Source organism: Lithobates pipiens, unplaced genomic scaffold (genome assembly GCF_037356315.1).
Source record: "Lithobates pipiens isolate NorthernLeopardFrog02 unplaced genomic scaffold, aLitPip1_a1.2 Scaffold_22, whole genome shotgun sequence".
Taxonomy (NCBI): Eukaryota; Metazoa; Chordata; class Amphibia; order Anura; family Ranidae; genus Lithobates; species Lithobates pipiens.
This window is the reverse complement of record NW_027507784.1, coordinates 217,484,829-217,512,460: the sequence shown is the minus strand read 5'-3', so window position 1 is coordinate 217,512,460 and position 27,632 is coordinate 217,484,829. Positions and strand designations below refer to the sequence as shown.

The window sequence follows — 27,632 nt, the reverse complement described above, 5'->3', positions numbered from 1 at the left end:
TCTTAGGAAACCCTCACTTGTCATTCCTATAAGAACAGTCACATATTTGCACTTAAGGCCCCTTTCACACATGCGGATGGTATGTCCGTATTTCCTCCATCCGTTTGCGGATGAAATACGGATATACATTCATCCCTATGGGATAGCGGGTGTCTGCAGATGAGCATCCGCAGACACCCGATTTCGTCCGCCTCCGCAACAGTCCGATTCTGCAGACGGAGGAAAATCCTATTTTTCTATCCGTCTGCAGAGTGGATCGGACGAACACGGACAGACGGTCCGTGCTCATCCGATCCCCATAGAGGAGAATGGAGAGCTGACAGGGCGGTCCCTGCACAGTTTGCGGAGACCGCCCTGTCCGCAGCCAGCTCAGCGGGGACAACGGAGCGATCCCCGCTGAGCGAGCGGATCTTCACGGGGCGGATCATTACTGATCCGTCCCGTGTGAAAGAGGCCTTAGACCCAGATTTGTGTCCAAATATTCACTCATCTCCATTGGACTGTTATATTGATTTGTCTTGTTTTTATTTTTTGTGGCATCATTATATTTTCAACCTTATATGTACTGAGTTGTCTAGCATTCACCACAGTCACGTTTGTGTATTGACATCTTTTTGTGTGCATCCACATTTGCCAGAACGCTAGCACTTTACATCGTCTATGAATTTTTAATTTTAATTTAACTTATTATGCAGTGTATGTTTTTTTAATATATTTATTGATAGATCCTTCGCCACATATTAGACACGGTTTTATTTTTTTCACATCTAAGAACCGTTGTCACTGGATTAACAATTTACACTTTATTAGGAGCGCAACACCATCACTTTACCACAGATTCCATACTGAGGAGTGTTTGACTCATACGGTGTCTGCAGCCCATAGTAGCGCAGGAGTACTTACTATACATACAATAACTACAGTATGTGTGTTTTTTTTATTTTTATGAAAAGGCTATAAAATAGGATTTTTCCTACAGCCTACCTGTAAAATCCTTTTCTTGGAGTACATCACATGACACAGAGTAGCCATTGTAATTACTATCTGGGTTATACGCCACCTATAGGTAAATGGACACTGGCACATCTGAAAGACAGGAAGTCCCCCTCTATATAATGCCCGCCCATACAGGAAGTACCTCAGTTTTGTAGCAAAGCAATGAAGATCCCAGTAAAGAGCCTGTGATGTACTCCACCAAAAGGATTTTACAGGTAATTTGTAGGAAAAAATACAATTTTTTTTATTGTACATCATGGGACACAGAGCAGCCATAGTAATTACTATCAGGGACATCCCAAAGCAATACCTCTGAACGGAGGGAGATGCATACAGGCCGCCATCAGGCATGAGGATCTATACCGTTGCCTGCAGCGCACTGCGCCCAAACGCAGCATCCTCCTGCCGCCTTACACCAATCTGATAAAGTTTAGTAAATGTATGCACCGATGATGCAGCCTTGCAAATCTGAGCCATAGAGGCTTGATGACACACTGTCCATGAGGCACTTACTCCTCTGGTAGAGTGCGCCCTTACCTGAAAGGGTGAAACTCTCCTTTTCAACCCATAAGCCTGAATTATAACCTGGTGAAGCCACTGTGAAATAGTCAATTTTGATCCTGCCTGCCCTTTCCTGGGTCCTTCTTGCAACACAAAGTCAGTCTTCCGTCTCTGGGCAGTCACTTTTAGATAGACTGACAGCTCTAACCACCTCAAGAGAATGCAACAATCTCTCCTCCACAGAATGAGGTTCTTGGAAAAAAGGCAGAGTGCCATCTTGGTTCAGGTGAAAGCTGGAAACACCTTAGGCAGAAAAGCCGGATGAGGATACAACACCACCTTGTCCTGATGAATAATTAAAGAAGGCTCCTTACAAGAAAAGACTGCCAACTCTGACACTCTCCTTGCTGAGGTCACTGCGACCAGAAAAAACAATTTCCTTGTCAAAAGGATTAGAGGAATATGCCGAATAGGCTCAAAGGGCTGTCTTTGCAAAATCGGCAAGAATAGATTTGAATCCCAGGGACACAAGAGTGGCCTAACTGGTGGAGTTATACGAACTACCCTGTATATAATGGCCCGGATAAAGGAATATGAAAGCAATTGGTCTTTAAATCCTTGATTGTGTTCAAGGTCAGCTTAATTTCTACCCCCAACTGTAAGCCCTTGTACACACGGTCGGAGATTCCGACAACCAAATCCGTCGGAGTAATTCCGACGGATTAATTCCGGAAGTGATGTTGCATACACCCGGTCAGACTAAGTTGTCAGAAAATCCGATTGTACATAACGTGATGACGTGATGACGTTATTTCGTTACGACGGGACTACGTTCAGGCTAGTAGCCAATAGCTTTGGTCTAGGAATTTGATCTGAGCATGCGTGGCACTTTGTCCGTCGGAGTAGGCTACACATGATCGGAGTATGTCCGATAGGAGCATTTTGTCGGAAAATTTTACCGGCAAGTTGGAAAACTTGGTCCGTCAGATATTCCGACGGAAACAGTCAGATGGAGACCACACACAGTCGGAATATCCGACAAAACGGTCCGATAGGAAACATTCCATCGGAATCTCCAACCGTGTGTACAAGGGCTAAGAAAGCAAGAATTCTACCTATGACATACTTTCGGGGGGACGCCATTCTTTGGCCTCACACCAATAAATATACGGCTTCCAAATTCTATAATAAAACTCTCTAGAAGCTGGTTTCCTCACATTTATCAAGGTAGTTACAACTTAAAGCGGGGTTCCACCCTAAAGTGGAACCTCCGCTGATCAGAACCCTCCCCCCCTCCGGTGTCACAATTGGCACCTTTCAGGGGGGAGGGGGGTGGAGATACCTGTCAAAGACAGGTATTTACACCCACTTCCGGGCATAGACTCCTGTGGGAGTCTATGCCTCTTCCTGTCCTGCCGCGTTGTCTGCTGGGAAACACACGGGTCCCAGAGACAGCGCGGACAATTCCTATTGTGCTGCGCGACTCGCGCATGCGCAGTAGGGAACCGGGAAGTGAAGCCGATTCGCTTCACTTCCTGATTCCCTCACCTAGAATGGTGGCGGCAGCAGCCGAGAGATCGATCGGCCTCGGCATTGCTGGAACCCGGGACAGGCGAGTGTCCATTTATTAAAAGTCAGCAGCTGTAGTATTTATAGCTGCTGGCTTTTAATATTTTTTTTGTAGGTGGAATCCCTCTTTAACTAGAAAGCCCCCGATCCTTTAAAACCTGGGCCTCAATAGCCAAACCGTTAAATTTAGCGACTGTAAGGCAGGATGGAATACTGGTCCTTGTGAAAGCAAGTCTGGACAGTGCGGAAAGGACCACGATTTTCCCACTGCTAATTTTACAATTTCTGCATACCAGGACCTTATGGGCCACACTGGAGCGACCAGTATTACTGGCTTCCCTTCCTCCCTGATCATGTGCAAAAGTCACGATAGAAGATGAACCGGAGGGAATGCATAAATCAGTGAAAACTGGTCCCACATCCAGAGTGTAAAGGGCCACCTCCTTAGGATGTTTCAGCTTAGGACACAGAGATGGCAACACAATATCCTCATTGATATGAAAAATGGAGACTACCTCTGGTAGAAAGGACAGTTGAAGACTCAACACCACCTTATCCTCGTGGATAACCAGATAGGGCGACTTGCAAGACAAGGCCGCCAGTTCCGAAACCCTCCTGGCCGATGCGATGGCCACAAGAAAAAGACCACTTTCTGGGAAAGAGTCAACAGGGGAATCTCTCCGATATTTTCAAATGGCGGTTTTTGAAGCGCCGATAACACCAGGTTCAAATACCAAGGGGCCAACGGTGGATGCCCCGGAGGGACTACATGACGAACCCCCTGAACAAAGGTAATCACTAACGAGTGAGATGCCAGGGGTCGCTGAAAAGAGACAGCCAAAGCTGAAATTTGTCCTTTAATGGTGCTCAATGCCAATTTCTGGTCTAATCCTTGCTGAAGAAACAGCAGGATCCTGGATATGGAAAAAGGAGTGCGGTTGCCTTCCTTTCTCCGCACACATGGAAATATAGGCCTTCCGGGTACAATGTTATATCTTCCGAGAGGAAGATTTTCGTGCTCTCAACATGGTTGGGATCCCCGATTCCGACAAACCCCGGTTCCTCAACACCTGGCTCTCAATAGCCATGCCGTTAAAACCAGCGATGGTAAAGCAGAATGGAGAATCGGACGTTAAACCAGAAGGTCCTCCCGCAACGGCAGTCACCAGATCTGAGTACCAAGGATGCTGAGGCCAATCTGGGGCAACCAGTATTACTGGGATCCCCTCAGCTTACACACTGTAAAGCAGGCGTGGCAACAGTTTTAGTGGAGGAAAGGCGTAGATCAGTTGGTACTGATCCCACGGAGCCACCAGCGTGTCCGACGCGTCTGCCCACGGATCTCTTGTCCTGGACACGAATCTTGGCACCTTCCGATCGAGACAGGAGGCCAGAAAATCCACGTCTGGTGTGCCCCACCTCAGGCACAGTGACCTGAAACCTCCGGATGCAATGCCCATTCTCCTGGGTCCAGCATCTGGCAACTCAGATAGTCTGCCTGCCAGTTTTCCACCCGGGAGTGTAAATGGCCGACACATATCGCTCTGCCCACCGAAGTATGTGAGCGACCTCTCAAGCAGCGGCTGAGCTTCTTGTTCCCCCTTGGTGATTGACGTATGCCACAGCGGTGGCATTGTCTGATTGGATCCCGATCCCTGATCACTCTCAATTCGAGCACATTGATTGGCAACCTGGATTCTTCCATCGATCAGAGGCCCTGAGCCGACTGAAACCCCATCACTTCACCCCAGCCGGATAAGCTGGTGTCCGTTGTGATCGCTGTCCACTTCAGAGGTAGGAAAGATTTTCCTGACTAAATCACCGGGGACCTCAATTACCAGATCAATGAGTCTCTGACTGGCTCACCTGGATCTGGCGATCCAGGGACAACTGAGATTTGTCCCATTTTGACAAAATCTCCTACTGCAGGACTCTGGTATGGAACCGGGAAAACTGTACCGCCTCGAAGGAGGCCACCATGGACTCGCATGCAAAAGCGAAGATCACTGGCGGTTCATCAGCAATGTACCCGCGGAATCTGAGAGTCTGCAGTTTGTCTGAAGGGAGAACACTCTCGCTTCCAAGGAGTCCAGCAGCAAGCCTAGGTACTACAGACGCTGGGTAGCACCAACACAGACTTCTTTAGGTTCAACAGCCACCCAAATTCTTGCAGGGTCTGCATGGTGATCGCTACATCCCCCTCCAATTCTGAGGCGGAAGATGCTCTCAGGAGGAGATAGTCTAGGTATCCCACGAGCTTGATCGCACGTTGCCGCAGCAACACCAAAACTGGAGCCACCCTTGGTAAAGACTCGGGGGGCTGATGCCAGGCCAAAAGGGAGAGCCACAAACTGATAGTGGGATTCCCCGACTGCAAATCGCAGAAACTTCTGATGCCCCAGGCATATGGGTGTGCAGGTATGCATCCTGGATGTCTAAAGATGCCAGGAAGTCCCCTTGATGGAGTGCAGCACCTACCTAGTGAAGCGATTCCATTCTGAACCTCTGCACTTTTACAAAGTGAGTGAGGGCTTTTAGGTCCAAGATTGGACATACCCCTTCCTTTTTGGGAACTACAAACATATTTGAGTAGAATCCTTGGAAACGTTTAACCGTACAACCACCCCGCGACTCAGCAGGTCCCTTACTGGCCCCCAAGAGGGCCTCTCGGCAAACCGGGGAAGCGGGTATGCTGGAGGGGAAGACTCTTTTCTGTGGCCAAGAGAGGAACTCTATCTTGTAGCTGGAGGAAATCAGATCGCAAACCCATCAGACAGTCGAGAGGACCACCGGGCTGCAAGCCCCCGAAGACGGCGCCCCACCCGAAAACAAGGGTGGGGGCAAACCTTCATGCGGTAGCACTTTTTGTCACAGGCTTGCGGTGCCAGGGACGCTTTTGTCCGTCCGTGGCCATCCTGTCAGGCTGGGGGCGCTTTGTCGAAGCTCTGGGCGGATGAAAAAGCCGTTTGTGAGCGGAAAAAAATGGCCCTTGCCTACAGCATGGCTCCTTAGACTTCCTGGCCTGTGGGAGTAGTGTACTCTCACCACCAGTGGCATTTTTAATAATGTCATCCAAAGCGGCTCCAAAGAGCCAGTCACCAAGGAAGGGAAGATCCGTCAGGGCTTTTTGGGATGCCTGGTCGGCAGACCATCATTCTAACCAAATTAGGTGCCTCAGCACCACAACTGACACTGAAGCCGTGGATAACAACGGGAGAGTATCCATGGACGCGTCACAGACGTACTTGAGGCCTGCTCTAGTTGGTCTGCTAGTTCCACGCAGACGGGAGAAGCCTGCTGCTCTCCCAATTCGTGATGCAAAGGTTGCCCACTAGTGCAGATGCCAGTACTGGCCGCATGGCGGACCCCACAACCATAAACAAGGAACGAGCCACTACCTTGGCCTTACTGTCTGTGGGATCCTAAAAAGCAGGAGTCCCTTCTACCGGGATCGTGGTTATTTATTTAACCTGGATACTGGGAGGTCCACGACCGGAGGAGCCGACCACTTTTTGAGAAGGCTTTGCTCAAAGGGGTAACGCACCACCATGTTTTTGGGGACTGAAAAGGTCCGTTGCGCTCAACCCCATTCCCTGTAAATTAACATGTCAAAATCCGTCAGATACAGGAACACCTTAGGTGAACGTGCTGGCTTGCGGGACCCAAAAGGGACCGGTACATCAGCAGAGGGATCTGCTGGCTCCTGAATCTTCAGGGTATCACACACAGTTGTGATAAGTGCTCCAACAAGCACTTTGTCGTGCACGGACCCGGACGGGGACTCATCCTCACTGTCCGAACGGTCCTGGTCAGCGTCATCTGATAGGACAGAGCAGGGGTCACCAGCCGCAGCAGGGCCCGAGTCTGCATCAGAGCTCTCCCCAGAGGATGGGGGGCAGGGGCCTCTTTAATGCACCTTTCTTCCCACGCACCGCCTCCATCCTAGCAACAACGAATGGAGAACTGCCGTCAGGGTGTCCATGGGCACTGCGCAGTCCGCAGGTGACCCGGTTGCAATTGCCTGGATTTCGGGGGAAACACCACCAGTTTCTGAAGCCATGCTGACCCTACCCTGACTGCCACCTGAAGGGGACTTAGGACAGTGAAAAGACCCACCCTCCTGCTGCAGCTGACTGGGGGCTCCTACCTGCCGGATTCACCACCCTGAGGAGTTCTGTGCTAAATACAAAGCGATGCCTGCAGCCCCCAGGGGTTCCCAAGTGCAGAGGGGCAAAAAACTGTCGGCAGCAGCCGTGGAAATGAGCGCTCAAACGATCTGTACAGCGTGCTCAGGCTTTAGGAAAATGGCCGCCCGGCGTCCTGTACACAGACAGGAACCACAGGAAGCAAGGCTGTGAAAGCACACGTCATGCTGCTGCTAGAGAACACTGAACGAACATGCTCAGGCCTCTGGAAAATGGCCGCCAGTGTCCTGAATAGGAAAACTCACAGAAAATGGCCGCTGAAGCCCACAAAGACAACCTGCTCTGCCCATACCTAAGATGTCCACCAGACATCGCCATGAGGTGAAAATAAAACACCCCCTTCAGAGTCACAGCACTGGCCCAACACAGTAAAACCTCACAGGCACCTTCCAGGGACCCCCACACAGGACTCAGAAACACAGCTATCCGTTCAGCCCCTCCATGACAGATGAGAGTCCACAGAGAGCCCCTGCATAGGTTACACACACCGCTCAGCAGACACATGCAGCGCCCCCCCCTCCCCCCGGAGGGGGGGGATAGAGGGAAGATAGGGATAGAGGGAAGATAGGGATAGAGGGAAGATAGGGATAGAGGGAGGAGAGGGAGGTGAGGTGGCCCCCGAATTGATCTTCCAAGGAATGCCCAGTTGCTCAGCCCCACTGAAGCAGAGAGCTGTACTTACCAGTCCTGAAGAGCTGGGAGACATTCCATTACAGACCCACTTACTGATCAGTACAGGGTGGCTGTTGGCCTCAGCATACTGTAAGCCAGACATCAGTAGCCCGGTCATATGTATGCCCCGGAGCATAAAACCTCACCGACCACCTCTGGAGCCGAGGTATGTCATGGACTGCCGAGCCGTAGCTGCGACCTGAACCAGCCTGTCACCCAGCTGGGTGTTGATGAATGATCCTGTGATCTTCTATCTTGCGCAAAAAGCAAAGCTTCTGCATCAAAAAACATGGAGCTATGGGTCCACAGGGTTCCTAGGACTCATCTCCTTCACTAGGCAAAATAAAACAGAGTCTGCTAGGGCAGGGGTTGTAGCCTAGGGACCGCCCCCTGGGCGGAACTAAAAGTTCTGAAGTGTTGTATTACAACTTTGCCTAGTAATCTCCAGTGATATTGCTGAAAACCCATTTTGTTACAGAGAGGAGCTGTGTCGGTCGGTGAATATAAGAGAAAATAGCTTAACCATGTGGTTTTACTGCCCCTCCAACCTGACATGTGAACAAGCCCTTGGTTCATATCTGTGTGGCTGCGTGTAGGGCAGCCCATTCAAAAATGCAGGGAAAGAAGTCCCAGAGCGTTTTTTTTTTGCACTGCACCAAAAGCACCCCACGTTTTCCAATGTGAGGGTTACCATTGAGCATTACCGGTACCCCTAAAGAGCAGAGCATTCGTCTGTGTGTGGGGAACGATCGCAACAAAGGAAAGAGAATTCTTGTCGGGCAGTGTATTAGTGCTCGAACGAACACACTTAGACTGAATTTCAATGGTTCTAATAATGTCAGGGAAAATGGTCGGCCCTCATGCATGTTCCCTTCATTAAATCTGGCCCTCTTTGAAAAAAGTTTGGACACCACTGCTCTAAACACACAAGCCGGGGGGGGGGGGGACCCCACACAAGTGCGCGGGGGGGGACACACCACACAAGCGCCCGCGGGGGGGGGGGGGAGACACACCACACAAGCGCCCGCGGGGGGGGGGGGAGACACACCACACAAGCGCGGGGGGGAGGAGACACACCACACAAGCGCGGGGGGGGGAGACACACCACACAAGCGCGGGGGGGGGGACACCACACAAGCGCGGGGGGGGGGGGGGGACACCACACAAGCGCGGGGGAGGGGACACCACACAAGCGCGGGGGGGGGACACCACACAAGCGCGGGGGGGGGGACACCACACAAGCGCGGGGGGGGGGACACCACACAAGCGCGGGGGGGGGGACACCACACAAGCGCGGGGGGGGACACCACACAAGCGCGGGGGGGGGGGGACACCACACAAGCGCGGGGGGGACACCACACAAGCGGGGGGGACACCACACAAGCGGGGGGGACGGGACGACACCACACAAGCGGGGGGGACGGGACGACACCACACAAGCGGGGGGGGGGGGACACCACACAAGCGGGGGGGGGGACACCACACAAGCGGGGGGGACACCACACAAGCGGGGGGGGGACACCACACAAGCGGGGGGGGGGACACCACACAAGCGGGGGGGGGGACACCACACAAGCGGGGGGGGGACACCACACAAGCGGGGGGGGGACACCACACAAGCGGGGGGGGGACACCACACAAGCGGGGGGGAGGCACACCACACAAGCGGGGGAGGACACCACACAAGCGGGGGAGGACGCCACACAAGCGGGGGAGGACGCCACACAAGCGGGGGAGGACGCCACACAAGCGGGGGGGGACACCACACAAGCGGGGGGGGGACACCACACAAGCGGGGGGGGTGGAGACACCACACAAGCGGGGGGGGAGACACCACACAAGCGGGTGGGGAGACACCACACAAGCGGGGGGGGAGACACCACACAAGCGGGGGGGGAGACACCACACAAGCGGGGGGGACGACACCACACAAGCGGGGGGGACACCACACAAGCGGGGGAGACACACCACACAAGCACAGGGGGGGGGACACAGCACACAAGCACAGGGGGGGACACACCACACAAGCGCAGGGGGGGACACACCACACAGGGGCACACCACACAAGCGGGGGGGGGGACACCATACAAGCGGGGGGGGGGGGACACCACACAAGCGGGGGGGGGACACCACACAAGCGGGGGGGGGGACCACACAAGCGGGGGGGGGGACACCGCACAAGCGGGGGGGGACACCGCACAAGCGGGGGGGACACCGCACAAGCGGGGGGGGGACACCACACAAGCGGGGGGGACACCACACAAGCGGGGGGGAACACCACACAAGCGGGGGGGAACACCACACAAGCGGGGGGGAACACCACACAAGCGGGGGGGAACACCACACAAGCGGGGGGGACACACCACACAAGCGGGGGGGACACACCACACAAGCGGGGGGGGACACACCACACAAGCGCGGGGGGGACACACCACACAAGCGGGGGGGAAGATGCGCTTATGTCAACTTTGTAGAATTTAGTGAAAGTGTAGCCAGTAGGGGGCTAGATGATGGGAAGATCGGGTCCCAAATCCCTGCTAAGAGACTGCACTGCAGTGTAAACAGATCTCTCGTGATGCACTCCTCCCCACTGGCCCCTCCTTCCCTCCTTGCCTCCCATCCATCCCAGGTGCTTGCATTTGTCATCACCTCAGACGGACGAGAATAGGAGGGGCCGGCAGGGAGGAGGGGCCGGCAGGGAGGAGGGGCCGGCAGGGAGGAGGGCATCACGAGAGGACTGTATACAGGTGCTTCCTGCACTACTCTGCATCTAGGAAGGAATTAGAAAGTTGCTGCACAGCTTCCAGTAAAGCAAAGCCACCTATCCACAGTGTCCCCCCCCCGCGCCCCCCCTCCCCCCGTGTTGCCCCCCCCTCCACCGGTCAAGAGTTGTCGTTACACCAGCAGCCCATACAGCCAAGGATACCTTTCTGAAAACAATACTCACCTGGGTACGGTCCGGTTGGCCTGCAACCGTCACACAGGATTATGAACCTTATTTCCATAGGCGTATGGAATTAACTGTGGCTGGCAACTGTGTTTTATGGGGAGACCGAGTGATCATTCCACAGACCCTCCGGAGACGCATTCTGGACTTGCTACATACTGGTCATCCCGGGGGCACACGTATGAAACAAAAGGCCCGAGTCTATGTGTGGTGGCCAAACTTAGACTCAGATATCACAACATATGTGAATGCTTGTGCTGGATGTGCACAAACTGCTAGAGACCCTCCTCGAGGGTCTGTCCAGCCCTGGACTTGGCCCACGGTTCCTTGGTTTCGCCTACACTTGGACTTTGCAGGTCCAATCAGAGGACACACCTTCTTGATCATAGTGGATGCCCATTCAAAGTGGCCTGAGGTAATTCCTGTTACTCAGCCAACAACTAAGGCAACAGTTTCCATACTGTTTCATGTATAGGGTCTGTCTTTGCAAACGGCATGCGGACCAACTGCATCTTTTTTTTTAACTGCATGAATCCCTGATGCCGGCTGAACCACCAGTGTTGCAAGGAACTGCTCCCAGCGAATCAGAATGCACGGGGACTGATGCTTGGGGGGGACTCTGAACTTTTGAACTCAGCTCCAACAGAGCCCTCCAGCCCTGGTCTGGAGGTCGGTTCACCCACTGAGCTGGGGGATCCCTTCTTGGCACCGCCGGTGCCCATTCCTGCCAGCCCCGTTTCCTCCAGTCCCGAGTCGCTGGGTGCCTGCTCTCAACGACACTGTCGCCCTCCTGACCGGTTTCAGCTTCAAGACCGGTTACGAGACTTTCGACGGGGCCGCCGAAAGTGATCCGATGACATTGTATCGCCGCAACTGTCCCTAGAATCTTGCTCTCACATCTGGATGCAGGAAAATTCCTGTGCATCTCCTGTGTTTGGAGGACTGTTATTGGACAGTTATTAATATTTTGTGCCTTTTCTCGTTTTGTTTTTTTTTTGTTTTGTTTTTTTAGGGATGGCTGGAAGGTGTTCTACCTGAAGGGTTCCACATGTACTGTCACTTTAAGGCTGGCTCCACCGAGAAGTGATGACAAGGGTCAAGGGGCATAGTAGCCATCTTAGAGATATGTAATCAGCATAAGATGTACTGTCCTGAGATGCATGTTGCAGTGTACAGCGAGTACTGAAATAAACATCCATTGTTCCAGACCAGAGTCTTGTGTCTCTCACAACACAGAGGATATAACACACCCCCCATGGTGTCCCCCTGTGCCCTCCACCCCCATGGTGTCCCCCCTGAGCCCTCCACACCCCACTGTGTCCCCCCCTGAGCCCTCCAGACCCCACTGTGTCCCCCCTGAGCCCTCCAGACCCCACGGTGTCCCCCCTGAGCCCTCCAGACCCCACGGTGTCCCCCCTGAGCCCTCCAGACCCCACGGTGTCCCCCCTGAGCCCTCCAGACCCCACGGTGTCCCCCCTGAGCCCTCCAGACCCCACGGTGTCCCCCCTGAGCCCTCCAGACCCCACGGTGTCCCCCCTGAGCCCTCCAGACCCCACGGTGTCCCCCCTGAGCCCTCCAGACCCCACGGTGTCCCCCCTGAGCCCTCCAGACCCCACGGTGTCCCCCCTGAGCCCTCCAGACCCCACGGTGTCCCCCCCGAGCCCTCCAGACCCCACGGTGTCCCCCCCGAGCCCTCCAGACCCCACGGTGTCCCCCCCGAGCCCTCCAGACCCCACGGTGTCCCCCGAGCCCTCCAGACCCCACGGTGTCCCCCCTGAGCCCTCCAGACCCCACGGTGTCCCCCCTGAGCCCTCCAGACCCCACTGTGTCCCCCCTGAGCCCTCCAGACCCCACTGTGTCCCCCCTGAGCCCTCCAGACCCCACTGTGTCCCCCCTGAGCCCTCCAGACCCCGCTGTGTCGTCTTCCACCCCAATGGCTACCCTGAGAGATGCTGTGCGGAGTCTGGAGGATCCCAGTGCTCTACCGTGTGCCCTGTGTTTTGGTTTGTGCCCTATTTGCCCTAATGCGTGTCTGCCCCATGGCCTGTGATGTGCCCTGCTGTGTAATTTCTGATGTGCCCTACTGTGTGCCCCTTGCCCTGTGATGTGTCCTGTGCCCTGTAATGTGCCCCATGCCATGCTGTGTACCACCTGTTGTGTTTGACTGTGTGCCCTGTGATGTACGGTGTACTCTCTGATGTGCCCTATGCCTGTGATGTGTCCTGTTCCCAATGATGTGCCTTACTGTGTGCCCTATGATGTGTGGCATGCCCTGCTGTGTACCTCCTGATGTGCCCTGTACCCCCTGCGATGCACAATGCTGTGCTCAATGTGCCCTGCTATGTACAGATCCCAGTGCTCTACCGTGTGCCCTGTGTTTTGGTTTATGCCCTGCTATTTGCCCTAATGCGTGCCTGCCCCATGGCCTGCGATGTGCCCTGCTGCGTAATTTCTGATGTGCCCCTTGCCTTGTGATGTGTGCCTTGTGATGTACGGTGTACTCTGTGATGTGCCCTACTGTGTGCCCCATGCCTGTGATGTGTCCTGCTTAATGTGTCCTGTTTGCAATGATGTGCCCTACTGCGTGCCCTATGTGCCACATGCCCTGTGATGTGTGGCATGCCCTGCTGTGTACCTCCTGATGTGCCCTGTACCCCCCTGAGATGCACCATGCTGTGTTCAATGTGCCCTGCTATGTACAGCATAATAAACCCTGTGTGCCCCATGCCCTGTGATGTGCTCAGTGCCCTGCTGGGTGCCCCATTATGTGTCCTCCTGTGTGCTCTGTGATGTGCCCCACTGTGCTATGTGATGTGCCTTACTTTGTGCCCCATGATTTATGTGGATGGGGCTTTTTGTAGGTGTGACTTATGTGTGGGCGGGGATGCAGGGGGCCCCGTGATCTTCTATTGCCCGGGGGGCCCCCATGAGTTGTCAGTCCACCCCTGGGCATCCGCCTCTAAGGTATAGGCCTGAACCACAATCTGTCTGATCCACGAGAAATGGAGGAAAACAAGACTGCCAGACCTTTTTTTGGACCAGCCACCGAGCCATAGCAGACAAATACACCCGTAAAGTCCAGACCATGTCCAGGGAATGTAAGACAACCTCTTTTGGGTGTGTAGGCTTGGGATATAAGGTAGGTAACAATGTCCTCATTTATATGGAATGGCGAATCCACCTTTGGAAGGAAAGAGGGCTGCGGACGTAGCACTGCCTTATCCTTGTGGATGACCAGGTATGGAGACTTGCACGACAAGGCCGCCAACTCAGAAACCCTCCTGGCAGATGTAATAGCCACTAGAAAAAAATACTGAGAGTATTAACAAGGGAGTCTCCCTAATGTTCTCAAACGGTGGTTTCTGGAGCGCCGATAGCACCAGATTCAGATACCACGGAGGTATCGGTGGTCGAACCAGAGGGACATGTCGAACCCCTTGCACAATGGTACTCACCAATGAGTGAGTCGCCAAGGGGCGTTGGAAAAAGACAGCCAAGGCTGATATCTGTCCCTTGATGGTGCTCAAGGCAAGTTTCTGATCCACTCATCGCTGAAAAAACAGCAGGATTCTGGAAACTGAATAAGTGCGGACGCCACCCCATCTCCTTACACATGGAGATGTAAGCCTTCCATGTATGAGGAGAAGACTTCCGTGCCCTCAGCATAGTGGAAGTTACTGAGTCTGACAGACCTCGGTCCTTTAGCACCTGGTTTTCAACAGCCATGCCGTTAAAACCAGCAACGGTAAAGCAGGATGAAGTATCGGACCGTGAGCTAAAAAGGTCCTGTCGCAGCGGTAGCCACCAAGGAACAGCCGCTACCAGTCGTACTAGGTCACCGGGCACGCCGAGGCCAATCTGGGGCAATCAGAATTACTGGAAACCCCTCGGCCTCCACGTGGTAGAAGCTTGAGGGGGGGGGGGGTCGAAGGCATAAGTCAGCTAATACCCCCATGGAGGCACCAACATGCTTGACGCGTCCGCCCAGCGGTCTCTTGAACTGGACACAAACCTCTGCACCTTCCGATTGAGTCGAGAGGCCAAGGGGTCCACATCTGGTGTGCCCCACCTAAGGCAAAGGAGCCTGAATATCTCCGGATGCAACAACCATTCCCCTGGGTCCAGCATCTGACGACTTATTCGGCCTGCCAGTTTTCTACGCCAGGGATATATGGGTGACAGGGCTGGCATGTGTCGCTCTGCCCACTGGAGGATGTTAGCGACCTCCTGTGCTGCAGCTGAGCTTCTTGTTCCTCCTTGATGGTTGACATAAGCCACCGCCGTGGGGTTGTCTGACTGGATCCTGATCGGACACCCTTGTAGCCTCACTGACCATGTGGAGAGGCAAAGTCTGATCACCCGAAGCTTGAGCACATTGATCGGCAGTTGGGATTCTTCCAACGACCAAACACCCTGGGTCGACCCCCCCCCAACCAGTCAGGCTGGTGTCCGTTGTGATCACCTTCCAATTGAGAGGAAAACCGATCTCCCGGAACGAAAGGCCGGAGACCATTCCCACCAGAGAAGGGAATCCCTGACTAACTGAATTTGAAAATCCAGGGATAATTGAGATTTGTTCCATTTTGACAATCTCCTGCAAGACTTGAGTGTGAAACTGAGTGTACAGTACTGCCTCGAAAGTGGCTACCATGAGGCCCAGAACGTGTCTGCATAAGCACAGCGAAGACCACCTGCGGTTCATCAACAACTTCACCGCAGCTTGAAGAGCTGCTCTCAGGAGGTTGTCTAGGTAATCCATGATTGTGATCCCACATTGCCTTAACAGCGCCAGAATTGGAGCTAACACTTTGGTAAAGACTCGGGTGCTGATGCCAGGCCAAAAGAGAGAGCCACAAATGGATAGTGCCCTTCCCTGACTGCAAATCGCAGAAATCTCTGATGCCTGAGGCATATGGGTACATGTAAATATGCGTCCTGTATATCCAGGGATGCCAGGAAGTCCCCCTGATGGAGTGCAGCAACCACAGAGCAAACCGATTCCATCCTGAACCTTTGCACTATCAAGTCCAGGATTGGACGTACCACCTTCCTTTTTGGGGACTACAGATTGGAGAATTCCTGAAACCTTTCCAGCGTCGGTACAGGTACTATAACCCCGCGCATTAGCAGGTCCCGTACTGCCCTAAACAGGGCTTCCCGATGAGCTGAAAGTAGAGGTAGGTTGAGGGAAAAAATCAGTTTGGTGGACAAGAAAGAAACTCTTGTATCCCGATGAAACCAGTTTGCAAACCCACTGGTAGGACAGTAGAGAGGTCCACCGGCTACAAACTCCCGAAGGCAACCTCCCACCCGAGAGTTGGGCAAACCTTCATGCGGTAACATTTTTGTTCACAGACTTGTTTGGCTTGCGAAACCAGGGAAGCTTTTGTCCTTCAGCAGGCACCTTGTCTGACCGGGAGCGCTTACCTGCAGACCTGGACAGGAGAAAAAGCCGTTTCTGAGCAGAAAGAGAGTGCCCTTGCCTACGGCGTGGCTCCTTACCCTTCCTGGGCTGTGGGGCAATGTGCTCTTCCCACCGGTAACATTTTTAATAATGTTATCCAGCAAAGCTCCAAAAATCCTCATCTTGGAAGGGCAAATCCACCAGAGCTTTTTTAGATGCCTGGTTCGCAGACCAGCATTTCAGCCAAATCAGGTCCTGTAGAACCACTAATACTGATGCTCTAGAGAGAAGGGAGAATGTATCCAGGGCCGCATCACAGACACACTTGAGGCCATGCACCAACTGGTCTGCCAGCTCTACGCAGAACAGGGGAGACACTTGCTTCTCCGATTCACGGTGCAACAGCTTTGCCCATTCAGTAAGCGTCTGCGACACTAAGGCCGTGGCCAGCACAGGTCGTAATGCTGACCCCACTACCATAAAAGTTTTTTACCCCCCTTGCGCCTGCATGCCGCTTCCACACTGGCAACAAAGGTCTCTAGGACCGTCGACAGAGTCCATAGGCACCACATTTTTTGCAGGTGAGCTGGTTGCAATAGCAGGGATGTTTGGGGAATAAGCCCCAGCTTCTGACGCCATGCTGACCCTCACTCGCCTGCCACAACTTAGGGACTTAGGTAAGGTACACAAATCCTACCCTCCTAGCTGCTCACAGACCGAGGAGCCCCTCCAGAGGACTCCCCACCCTGACCAAGTGTTATGCTGTGCTGCCGCTGACCGATCTGCCCTGTTTCAGTCACAAAGTGCTCAGAGTGAAAACCGTGCTGTTCTGAGGTACACATACCCAGCACTAGAGGTAAAAACACCTTAAGGCTACAAGAAAATGGCTTCCGGCTGTCCTTCGTACAAAAATCACCAAGAAAATGGCTGCAGAACCTTCTAGAAAATGGCTAACAGCCATACACTGCATAAGACTACAGGAAAATGGCAGCGGCCTCTTCTGAGGTAAATTTACTCAGAGCGCAGTAAAAGAAAAATAGACCCAAACAGCCAGCGCAGCCCTGCCAAAGCTTGGAGCGCCCCCACTCCCGGAGGACCCCCCCACTCCCGGAGGACCCCCGGCCTAGGTACATACACCGCAACTCATGCCCAGTCACACAGTGGCCCCAGAAGGGGGAGGAGGGAATGAGGGATAGGGAGAGAGGAAAGTGAGAGTGAGAGACCCCCATAGTCGACCTCCCAGGGAATGCCCAGCTATCCTGCTGAGGCAGGGAGAGCTGTACTTACTCTTCCTGCCTGGATTGCTGGATGCATTCCACCACAGACCCATCACCCAAGCAGTATGGGCAGGGCTGCTGATAGGGCAGCACAACCAGCCCTGTTGTACCGAGTCCAGCCAGCAAGGGGGACCCCGAGCAGATTTCTAGCTAAAAAAGAACAAAATTAGCTAAATAACTTTATTAACCTGCACCTACTTGATTGGCAAGGTATATAGTACCTTCCTGGGCCCCATGAGGTTAATAGAGGGGCCGAGGAGGTGAGAGAAGAAGAGGGACTTACTCCATTTTCGGGTGGAGGCATAGAATCCCTGCTCTGCATCTGTGTACCTTGTGCTCACTGTATGCTTTCCTGGGCGGATGGATTGAATTGTAATGCGGCTCCCTTCTCTCAGTAAGTGCCGTGCTGCTGCAGCCTGAAGAAGAGACTGAAAGAGTAATCCTGACACTGATCCCACAGGCAAGCAATTCCCCTACACACATCACACACTGACACATCACACAGGCTGACACATCACACAGGCTGAGGCTTAGTCCCCTGACTCCACATTGTGTGCTCATGATCATTACGATGATCAAAGCACAGCAGGTTCTTTATGGCTCTGTCAGTGTAACATGACTGTGTGGTGCTGACTTTCTTAATCTATGGCTGTGCTTTGTGTTACAGACTATAACACAGCACAGCCATAAGGAAAGTCAGAACCACACAGTCATGTTACCCTGACAGAGCCATAGAGAACCTGCTGTGCTTTGATCATAATGACCATGAGCACATAGTGAGATGCTACTTTACACATGTGAAATCACTCCCCTTTAAGAATTTTTCACTCAAGCTTTGCAATCAGGTCCACCTGTCAGTTTTTCCTGTGGACCAGTGGGTACAGTAGCTGTGTATAATGGGCACAGTGGCAGCAATTGATGGCACAGTAGCTAAGTTTGACGGGGACAGTGTCGGAAATTGATGGGTACAGTAGCTGCGTATGATGGCACAGTGGCGGCAATTGATGGGTACAGTAGCTGCATATGATGTTCATATGATTTTCAGTTTGTTTGCGCCCCCCTCATAAATTTTGAGCACCGCCTGCCACCGATGTGGACCTGATTAAAAAGCCCATGTAAGTCTACAGGAGTCCAGATATGAATTGACTTGTGTCCATTCAGGTAAAAAAAAAAAAAATAGAATAATAATGGTTATTAAAGCGCAGTTTCACCCAAAAGTGTAACTTCTGCTCATCTTATTCCTCCCCCCCTCCGGTGCCACAATTGGCACCTTTTGAGGGGGAAATGGGGGGGGGCGGGATAAAGTATCAGCTATCCTTTTCCACTTCCAGGAGTCCCTGCCACGGAGCTGTGATGTTACTGCAGGGTTCCCTCCTCCTCCCCTGGCCCCTGGGCCAAAAGGGGAGAGGAGCAGGGCCTCACGCATGTGCAGTAAGGTTTCCGGCGTGAAGCTGAAAGGCTACACTGCCGGGATCCCTTACCCGCAATGGTGGTGGAGCACCCAACAGCTGATGGAAACATCCGCTGCGGGCGTTGACATCGCTGGACTCCAGGACAGGTAAGTGTCCATTTATTAAAGGCCAGCAGCTGCAGTATGTGTAGCTTCTGGCTTTTAATGTTTATTTTTTTGGGGACCACTTTAAAGGTTCACCTTTTGGAACATCTTACATGTTTCAGCTCCTGCCACCTTTCCCCCAGATTTCATAACAGTCAGGGGCGGAGCCAGGGGTGGGGTTGTGGGCGGGGCCAATGGGCCCTGTCGGGTACGCTGTATGGGGCCCCATGATTTCTAACAGCGGCCCTGAGTACGGGGTGGCTGCTGGCCACGTCATATTGACACGAACAGCAGTAGCCCAGTCATTGTGTGCTCCGGAACATATAGCTCACCGGCCACCCCTGGAGCAGAAGGGGCATGTCGTGGCCGACCCAGCGTGGAGCTAGGGTCTGCTCACACTCGATGGCCAGGCTGGGGAGACAAGGATCTATATGATCCAGCCTGTCACCCAGCCGGCTGTTGAGATCACGGGATCAAAAATTGTAGAAAAAAAATCCCAGGAAATATATATATTTTGTGAGGGGTTAGCTCAGCAGTGGGTGTGTGCGACCCCCTGGATGGGTTCACCACACAAAATCAGGCACAGCGGACAGCGTTGTAGGTGAAAGAAATAAAGGTGCGGTTTATTTATGCTACATGCAGTGAAAAATATAACAGCAAAACAAAAAGAAACATGAAGAGAAATCCTGGTCAGTTTGACTGCATACTACACACGTAGATTCCCTAACAACTGGGTGCAGCCTTGTGCTGCCCCAGCCCCCATCTCCCTGTTTTAGGCGTTAACTCACCGCACAGGACAGGTTGATACCACACTCCCCAGTCTACACAAACACAGAACTGGTTCCAGGATGGAGCATCTCCCTAAGCATGCTGGCGTTGTTTTGTAGAGGTCTTAATGAGCCTGCTTACTTCAGCTGGGCTCATTAACTCTTCCACTGTAGGACTCCCATCACTCCCTCTAGTGGTATAAAATCGGCATAAAGCCTGAATCTAGGGCATATATATTTTCAATCTATTATGAATTCTATGTATAAGATTAACATACATTTTATGCACTGTCTTATGCGTTTACTCTTAACTTCAGGGTTGAGAGGGGTTAACAGCACATATTAGGCTCGCCATCTCCACCCTCTCCCCCTCTTTAATGTGTTAAAATTCCTTTAAATTCTCCTGTTGCCGTTCTCTACTCGACTTTGATAAAGTGCATGAAACGTGTAAGCCACGGCAACTGCTAGCTTGTGGTTCACCACCACACACACAGGGTTCCTGTTTCCGGAGTGTCGTTGAGATCATCCCACTCCTTCCGGTTCCCATGGTTACACCCGGCTCCATCCTCCAGCGGTAGCTGACACATTACACCCCACACAGCTTGGCACAGCGTTGTTTGATCCTTGCGGTCAGTTCCAGCACCCACTACAGCCAGCGTCTCTGCTCACGCTGTTTCCCTGTGGATCCCCACAGTACCTGACCACCAATCAGAGGCAAGAGGCTGTCCATCACCCCCTTTCCTCCCACTGGGAGATTACTGTGCCCCACACGCCTTGGGATGACTTCTCACGTGTGACCAGCAAGCCTTCTGGTAGACTTTAACCACTTCTCATCCAGACATCATCGTGGTACCATTTGTTTTTTAATATAATGTATTTATATAGCCACATGCTTTTTACCATTTGCTGTAGGTTTACCAGACTTGTCAGCCTTTTGTAGTTGCTGGTTAATTGTCCACAGTGCAATAAACTAACTTTGAACTAGCCCATGGTTCACATATTTTTTGGCTCCTAACCACAGAGCGCTGCTTTTTTGTTTTTTGATGCTCGTTTCCCATTGTTCTGGTGGCTGGCAGCTGCACTGGGTATTAGCTTTAGCCACATATATCCACATAGGACTGTGAGCTTCTAGCGCTTCAGGAACTTGTTTGTCTACCATTCATCTTGGATTACAAGCACTTGATAAGTATTTCTATTTGTGCTGAAATTAACATTTTCAACTACTATAAAGTAAGAGCCGGTTCAGACAGGGGAAACACGACTTCCAGGGCGTCTTTGGGAGGCAAGTTGGACACGACTTGAGTATGAATCACAGCGCAACTTCAACACAATTTTATGTTGCCCCCAGGCCAGGCGACTTTGGCCGCGGCCAAACACAGAATAATCAGCTCTCGAGGGGGAACTCCCCGCCAAATTTTAAATAAAAAACGGCATGGGTTCCCCCTCCAAGAGCATACCAGGCCCTTAGGTCTGGTATGGATTTTAAGGGGAATCCTAAGCTGAAAAAAAAAAAAATGGTGTGGGGGTCCCCCCCAAAACCCATGCCAGACCCTTATCCGAGCACACAGCCCAGCCGGTCAGGAAAGAGGGTGGGGACGAGCAACCCACCGCCCCCAGACTGCATGCTCCCAACATGGGGGGTGGGTGCTTTGGGGGAAGGGGGAGCCCTGCGGCTCCCACACCCCAAAGCACCTTGTCCCCATGTTGATAAGGGCCTCTTCCCGACAACCCTGGCCGTTGGGGTCTGCGGGGGGCTTATTGGAATCCTGGAGCCCCCATATCCTGGTCCCCCACCCTATGTGACTGAGTATGGGGTACATCGTACCCCTACCCATTCACCTGATGAAAAAAGTGCCAATAAAAAAAACACTACACAGGTTTTTAAAGTAATTAGGCAGCTCCAGGGGTCTTCTTCTGACTTCGGGGGTCTCTTATGACTTCCCAGCTCTCTTTGGCCTCTTCTCCCGGTGTCCAGTTCTTCTCCTGGTGTCCGGCCTCTTCTGCCAGTTCCTCCGTTCTCTTCTTTCAGCTCTTTTGCGAGTGGTGGCCTGGTCTTCTGCGTAGTCTTCTTCCCTCTTCTCTTCCTGCGATGTTGACATGATGCTCTCTCCCGCTGTAATGCCGCGCTAGCGGTGTGCAGCGACTTATATAGGCATGGGACGTGGTCACACCCGGGGCATACTGGGACTGTGACGTCATAAGAGGCAGGGTCACTGTGTGACATCACCCGGTGACCACGCCCCATGCCTATACAAATCGCTGCACACAGCATTACAGCTGGAGAGAGCGTTGTGTCAACATCGCAGGAAGAGAAGAGGGAAGAAGACGAGGCAGAAGACTGGGCCACCGCTAGCAAAAGAGCTGGAAGAAGATAACGGAGGAGCCAGCAGAAGAACTGGGGAGCCGGAGAAGAGGCCAGACACCGGGTGAAGAACCGGACACCGGGAGAAGAGGTTGAGGAGAGCGGCGAAGTTGGAAGAGACCCCAGAAGTCGGAAGAAGACCCCCGGAGCTGCCTAATAAATTACTTTAAAAACCTGTATAGTGTGTTTTTTTTATTGACACCTTTTTCCCCTCAGGTGAATGGGTATCCCATACTCATTCACATAGGGTGGGGGGCCGGGATTATTAAAAGGGGGCTCCTGGATTCCGATAAGCCCCCTGCTGACTGGCCGGGCTGTGTGCTCGGATAGGGGTCTGGTGTGGATTTTGGGGGGACCCCCCCACACTGTTTTTATGGCATAGGGGTTCCCCTTAAAATCCGTATCAGACCTAAGGGCCTGGTTTGCCCTTGGAGGGGAACCCATGCCGGTTTTTATTAGAGAGGCGACATTGTCGCTTCAATATAGATGGAGATCCAACTGCTTGCATTGAAATCAATGGGTACAAGTCACCTAGAAGTCAGTTTGAAGTTGTACAGGAACCTTTTTTGAAGTCGGAGCGACTGCTGTAGTGTACATTAAGACTGCTCCATTCATTACCATTGATTTCCTCAACAGAGCGACTTGGGGAGACCTAAAGTCGGATCCCGGGTTGCCCCTGCATGAACCGGCTTAAGGTTACTGCAACAAAAATAGATTCTCCATTAAACCCCCCCCCCCAAAAAAAAACACACACTACTTTGCATTTTAAATCAACTATAGAGGTATTACTAAAACATATTAAAAAAAAAAAATGCATTACCTCAGCTGTTCATGGTCACTTAAAACAACAGGGTTTAAGCTGTTTGCAGTCAGTTTTTGCATAGATTTTTTTTCTGTGTGGGATGTTGAAGTCTCAGCTGCTTTGGATTTAGGAAGCTGTAATAAAATAAAATAAAATATAGTAATCAATGCACACAATACAATGCATGAAAATATTTAACTTCGAGTATAGTGTGTGTTTTTGCTACCTTGGACAAACATTCATTTGCTTGTTTATTTAGGAAGCACTTGATAGCTTTAAGAAATCAGGTAAAACATGGTTGAAGATCTTCTCCAGGCAACTTGTTCCCTACACTTCAATATTCTAACTAGGGATGAGCCTGATGTTTGAGTCGAACGTAAGTTCGAGTCGAACATCGGGTGTTTGCTGAATAGCGAACCATTTGGGGTGTTCACGGCAAATTGGAAAGCTGCGGAACACCCTTTAAAAAGTCTATGGGAGAAATCAAAAGTGCTAATTTTTAAGGCTTATATGCATGGTATTGTCATAAAAAGTGTTTGGGGACCTGGGTCCTGCCCCAGCGGACATGTATCAATGCAAAAAAAAAAGTTTTAAAAATGGCAGTTTTTTTTGGGAGCTGTGATTTTAATACTGCTTAAAGTGAAACAATAAAAGTGAAATATTCCTTTAACTTCTTGTTGACTGACCTGCTTTGCCGGGACGACGTCTATGGACGTCGTCCCGTGCACGAGCGGTGCGCTTTGTGATCAGCGAGTCTATGAGACTCGCCTGATCACAGATCGGAGAAAGGGGTCGATCCCAACCCCTTACCACGTGATCAGCTGTCAGCCATTGACAGCTGATCATGTGATCACAACAGAGACGGTAACCGGATATTTTTCCTCCTTGCGCTGACAGCGCGAGGAGAAAAAAAAAAGCCAATCACGGCAAGCTGGAGACAGCTCATCAGTGCCCACCTGCCCCCTTCCAGTTCCACCTAAACCATGACAAAGTGCCACCCATCAGTGCCCACAGTGCCACCCATCAGTGCCCACAGTGCCACCCATCAGTGCCCACAATCTGCCTCGCACACACAGTGCTGCACCTCAGATATGCCACATATCCGTGCCCATCAGTGTCATGTACCAGTGCCACCTATCAGAGCCACCTATCAGAGCCACCTATCAGAGCCCATCAGTCCCATCTATCAGTGGTACCTATCAGTGCCAATTTGTGCCGCCTTATCTGTGCCCATAGGTGCCGCCTTATCTGTGCCCATAGGTGCCGCCTTATCTGTGCCCATAGGTGCCGCCTTATCTGTGCTCATAGGTGCCGCCTTATCTGTGCCTATCAGTGCCCACCAGCGCCGCCTATCAGCGCCCACCAGCGCCGCCTCATCAGCGCCGCCTCATCAGCGCATTTCAATGAAGGAGAAAAATTACCGTTTGCAAAATTTTATAACAAACTATTAAACATGATTTTTTATTTTTTTTTATTTTGCATATTTTTTTTGTTTGTTTAGCAAAAAATAAAACTCCCAGCTGTAATTAAATACCACCAAAAGAAAGCTCTATTTGTGGTAAAAAAAATTATAAAAATGTAATTTTGGTACAGTGTTGTATGACCGCGTTATTGTCATTCAAAGTGCATCAGCGCTGAAAGCTGAAAATTGGCCTGGGCAGGGGGGTTTAAGTGCCCAGTAAGCAAGTGGTTAAATTCCGTACCTGGGTGGTGTTTATAGTATGCCTATAAGGTGGTGCATGTTTCCCGTGTTTAGAACAGTTCCTGGACAAAATGAAATTTCTAAAGGATAAAAAGTAATTTAAAACTACTCGCAGCTATAATGAATTGTCAGTCCCGGCAATACAGATAAAAGAAGTGATTGAAAAAAATGGCATGGGATCCCCCCAGTCCATTACCAGTCCCTTTGGGTCTGTTATGGATATTGAGGGGAACCCCATGCCAAAAAAAAAAAAAAAAGTGGGGGTCTCCCTCAAAATCCATACCAGATCTGGGCCCAAAAAAAAATTACGCGAGGGTCCCCCCAGAAATCCATACCAGAGCCTTATCCAAGCACGCAACTTGGCAGGTCGCAGGAAAAGAGTGAGGACAAGAGAGCGCCCCCTCCTGAACCCTGAACCATACCAGGCCAAAAGCTCAACATGGGGAGAGTGCTTTGGGGTAACCCCCAAAGCACTTTGTCCCCATGTTGATGGGGACAAGGGTATCATCCTCACAACCCTTGCCTGGAGATTATGGGGGTCTGTGGCAGGGGGCTTATCGGAATCGGGAAGCCCCCTTTAACAAGTGGATCCCTAGAACCCCCCCTCCCCATGTGAAATGGTAGCAGGTACAAATGTACCCCTACAATTTCATTAAAAAAAGTGTCAAACTGGTAAAAATTACAAGACACAGCTTGGGTCAAGTCCTTTATTAAAAAAATAAACAATGTCCCACAAAGTCATCTTCTCTTGCTCCATCGACGGTCCGAAAAAGAGAAAAAAAAACGCAACCAACCCACCTCCATGGGAGGCTCCCGCTGCATGACGCGTCTTCGCTTTGACAGTTCTTTTATAACTGAGGGAGGGGCCACCCGGTTGCATAAACGTTGGCCCCGCTACTCATTCCTAATTCTAACATAAGAAAAGGACACTCAGAGCGGATATTCTTTTTTGACAAGCATTTATATATAGTATATTGGATGACTTTAGTCACACTTTTTGTACCTGTAAACATCTGGGAGTGTTACGCTGTGGCAGATGCAATTACTGCCAATATAGGTGCACAGAAAGGAGAGAACGTCTCACTAAATGGCACCATCTTCAAATATCGACACAATACTAATTGTAAGACATCAGGGGTGGCCTACAGTCTGACCTGTGAGAGTGTGGTTGCTTCTACTTTGGCAAAACCATCCAGGAATTCGGGAAGCGGGCATATCGCCATATACTCAGTATGGGGACCTGCAATCCAGATTTACCTTGGGGTCACCATGTGACCCTTGTACATGATGGGATTCAGTTCCTCACCCTGGATAGGATTCACACCCTCCGGGGAGGTGACAAGTATAACAAGTTACTCCAATGTGAACTTGCATCGTTAAGTTGAAAAACACACAAGTCCACCTAGTTCACCCAAAAAAAAGAAAAAAGAAAAAAAAAAAAGAAAAAAAAACCTCCATCAAAGCATGCTTCAATTTACTACAGCAGGGGAAACGATTCCTTCCTGATCCCCTGAGAGGCAATCTAATATTCCCTGGGTCAACTTTACCTGTAAATGTTATTACCCAGTTATATTATGTACATTTAGGAAGAAATTTAAGCATTTTTTTTAAAGCAATCTACTGAGCTTGTCAGAACCACCACTGGAGGGAGTCTATTTCACATTTTCAGAGCTCTTACTGTGAAGAAACCTTTCCATATTTGGAGATTAAATCTTTTTTTCCCTCTAGACTTAAAGAGTACCCCCTTGTCCTTTGTGATGACCTTAAGGCCTCATGTACGCTGCTTCTGCTAAACGGACGTTTAGGAGCAGTTGGACATTTTTTTTCAACTGCTCCTGAACTCTCCTCTATGTTATCTTATCAGTACATGTACACAGAGTCGTTTATAGTCATTTCTAGGCAGTTGAGTTTAGAGGCTTTTTTTGAATGCAAAAAAATGGGTTCAGACGCCGAGCTTAGAAGCATTTCAAGTGCCAAGCACAGCTAAATGCACATTCAGCTGAGTTTCGTTTACAGGACTTTTTTTTTTTTTTTTTTTTCAAAATAACCAAAAATGAAAAGATATTTATATATTTTTTTTTCGCAAACACGGCATGTAAATGCAGCAAAGCGGACATTTTAAACGTGGGTTACTATCCGTCAAGTTAAATAGTTCAGGAGAGGTTGTAAAAACATCCCGTGTACATGAAGCCTAAAGTGAATAATGCAACACCAAGTTTAGTATATGGACCCCTTATGTATTTGAACATGTTGATCATACCCCCTTAATCTCTTCTTAAAGAGTGAATAGATTCAGTTCCTCTAATCTTTCCTCATAGCCGAGTTCCTCCATGCCTCTTATCAGTTTGGTTGCCCTTCTCTGAACTCTCTCCAGTTCCCCCGATATCCTTTTTGAGAGCCTTGCCCAAAACTGAACCGCATATTCTAGATGAGGTCTTAGTATTGATTTGCACAGGGGCAAAATTATATCGCTTTCCCTGGAGTCCATACCACTCTTAATACAAGAAAGGACTTTGCTTGCTTTGGAAACGGCAGCTTGGCATTGCATGCCATTATTGAGCTTATGATCTACCAAAACCCCCAAATCCTTCTCCACCATTGATTCCCCCAGTTGTACTACCGTGTTTCCCCAAAAGTAAGACAGTGTCTTACTTTCTTTTTATCCCCAAAAGCCCCACTATGTCTTACTTTCGGGGTATGTCTTATATTGGAAAAAAATCCCAGCATGCAGAGCTGCACTGCGCTACAGAAGAGGACTACAAGTCCCAGCAAGCAAGGCTGCACTGCATTACAGAGGACTACAAGTCCCAGCATGCAAGGCTGCACTGTACTACAGAGGAGGCCTACAAGTCCCAGCATGCAAGGCTGCACTA

The 27,632-nt window shown here is 51.2% G+C and overlaps 1 protein-coding gene across 1 annotated transcript in view; it reads right to left on the bottom strand.

The window, feature by feature from the left end:
• The window catches only part of ATF7IP2 (activating transcription factor 7 interacting protein 2), a 273,655-nt gene that overhangs the window by 106,443 nt on the left and 139,580 nt on the right, over nucleotides 1–27,632 (bottom strand). Inside the window, exon 6 of the mRNA XM_077448852.1 lies at nucleotides 23,076–23,191. Within this exon, the coding sequence (XP_077304978.1) occupies nucleotides 23,076–23,191 (116 nt within the window). The remainder of the gene's footprint in view (nucleotides 1–23,075; nucleotides 23,192–27,632) is intronic.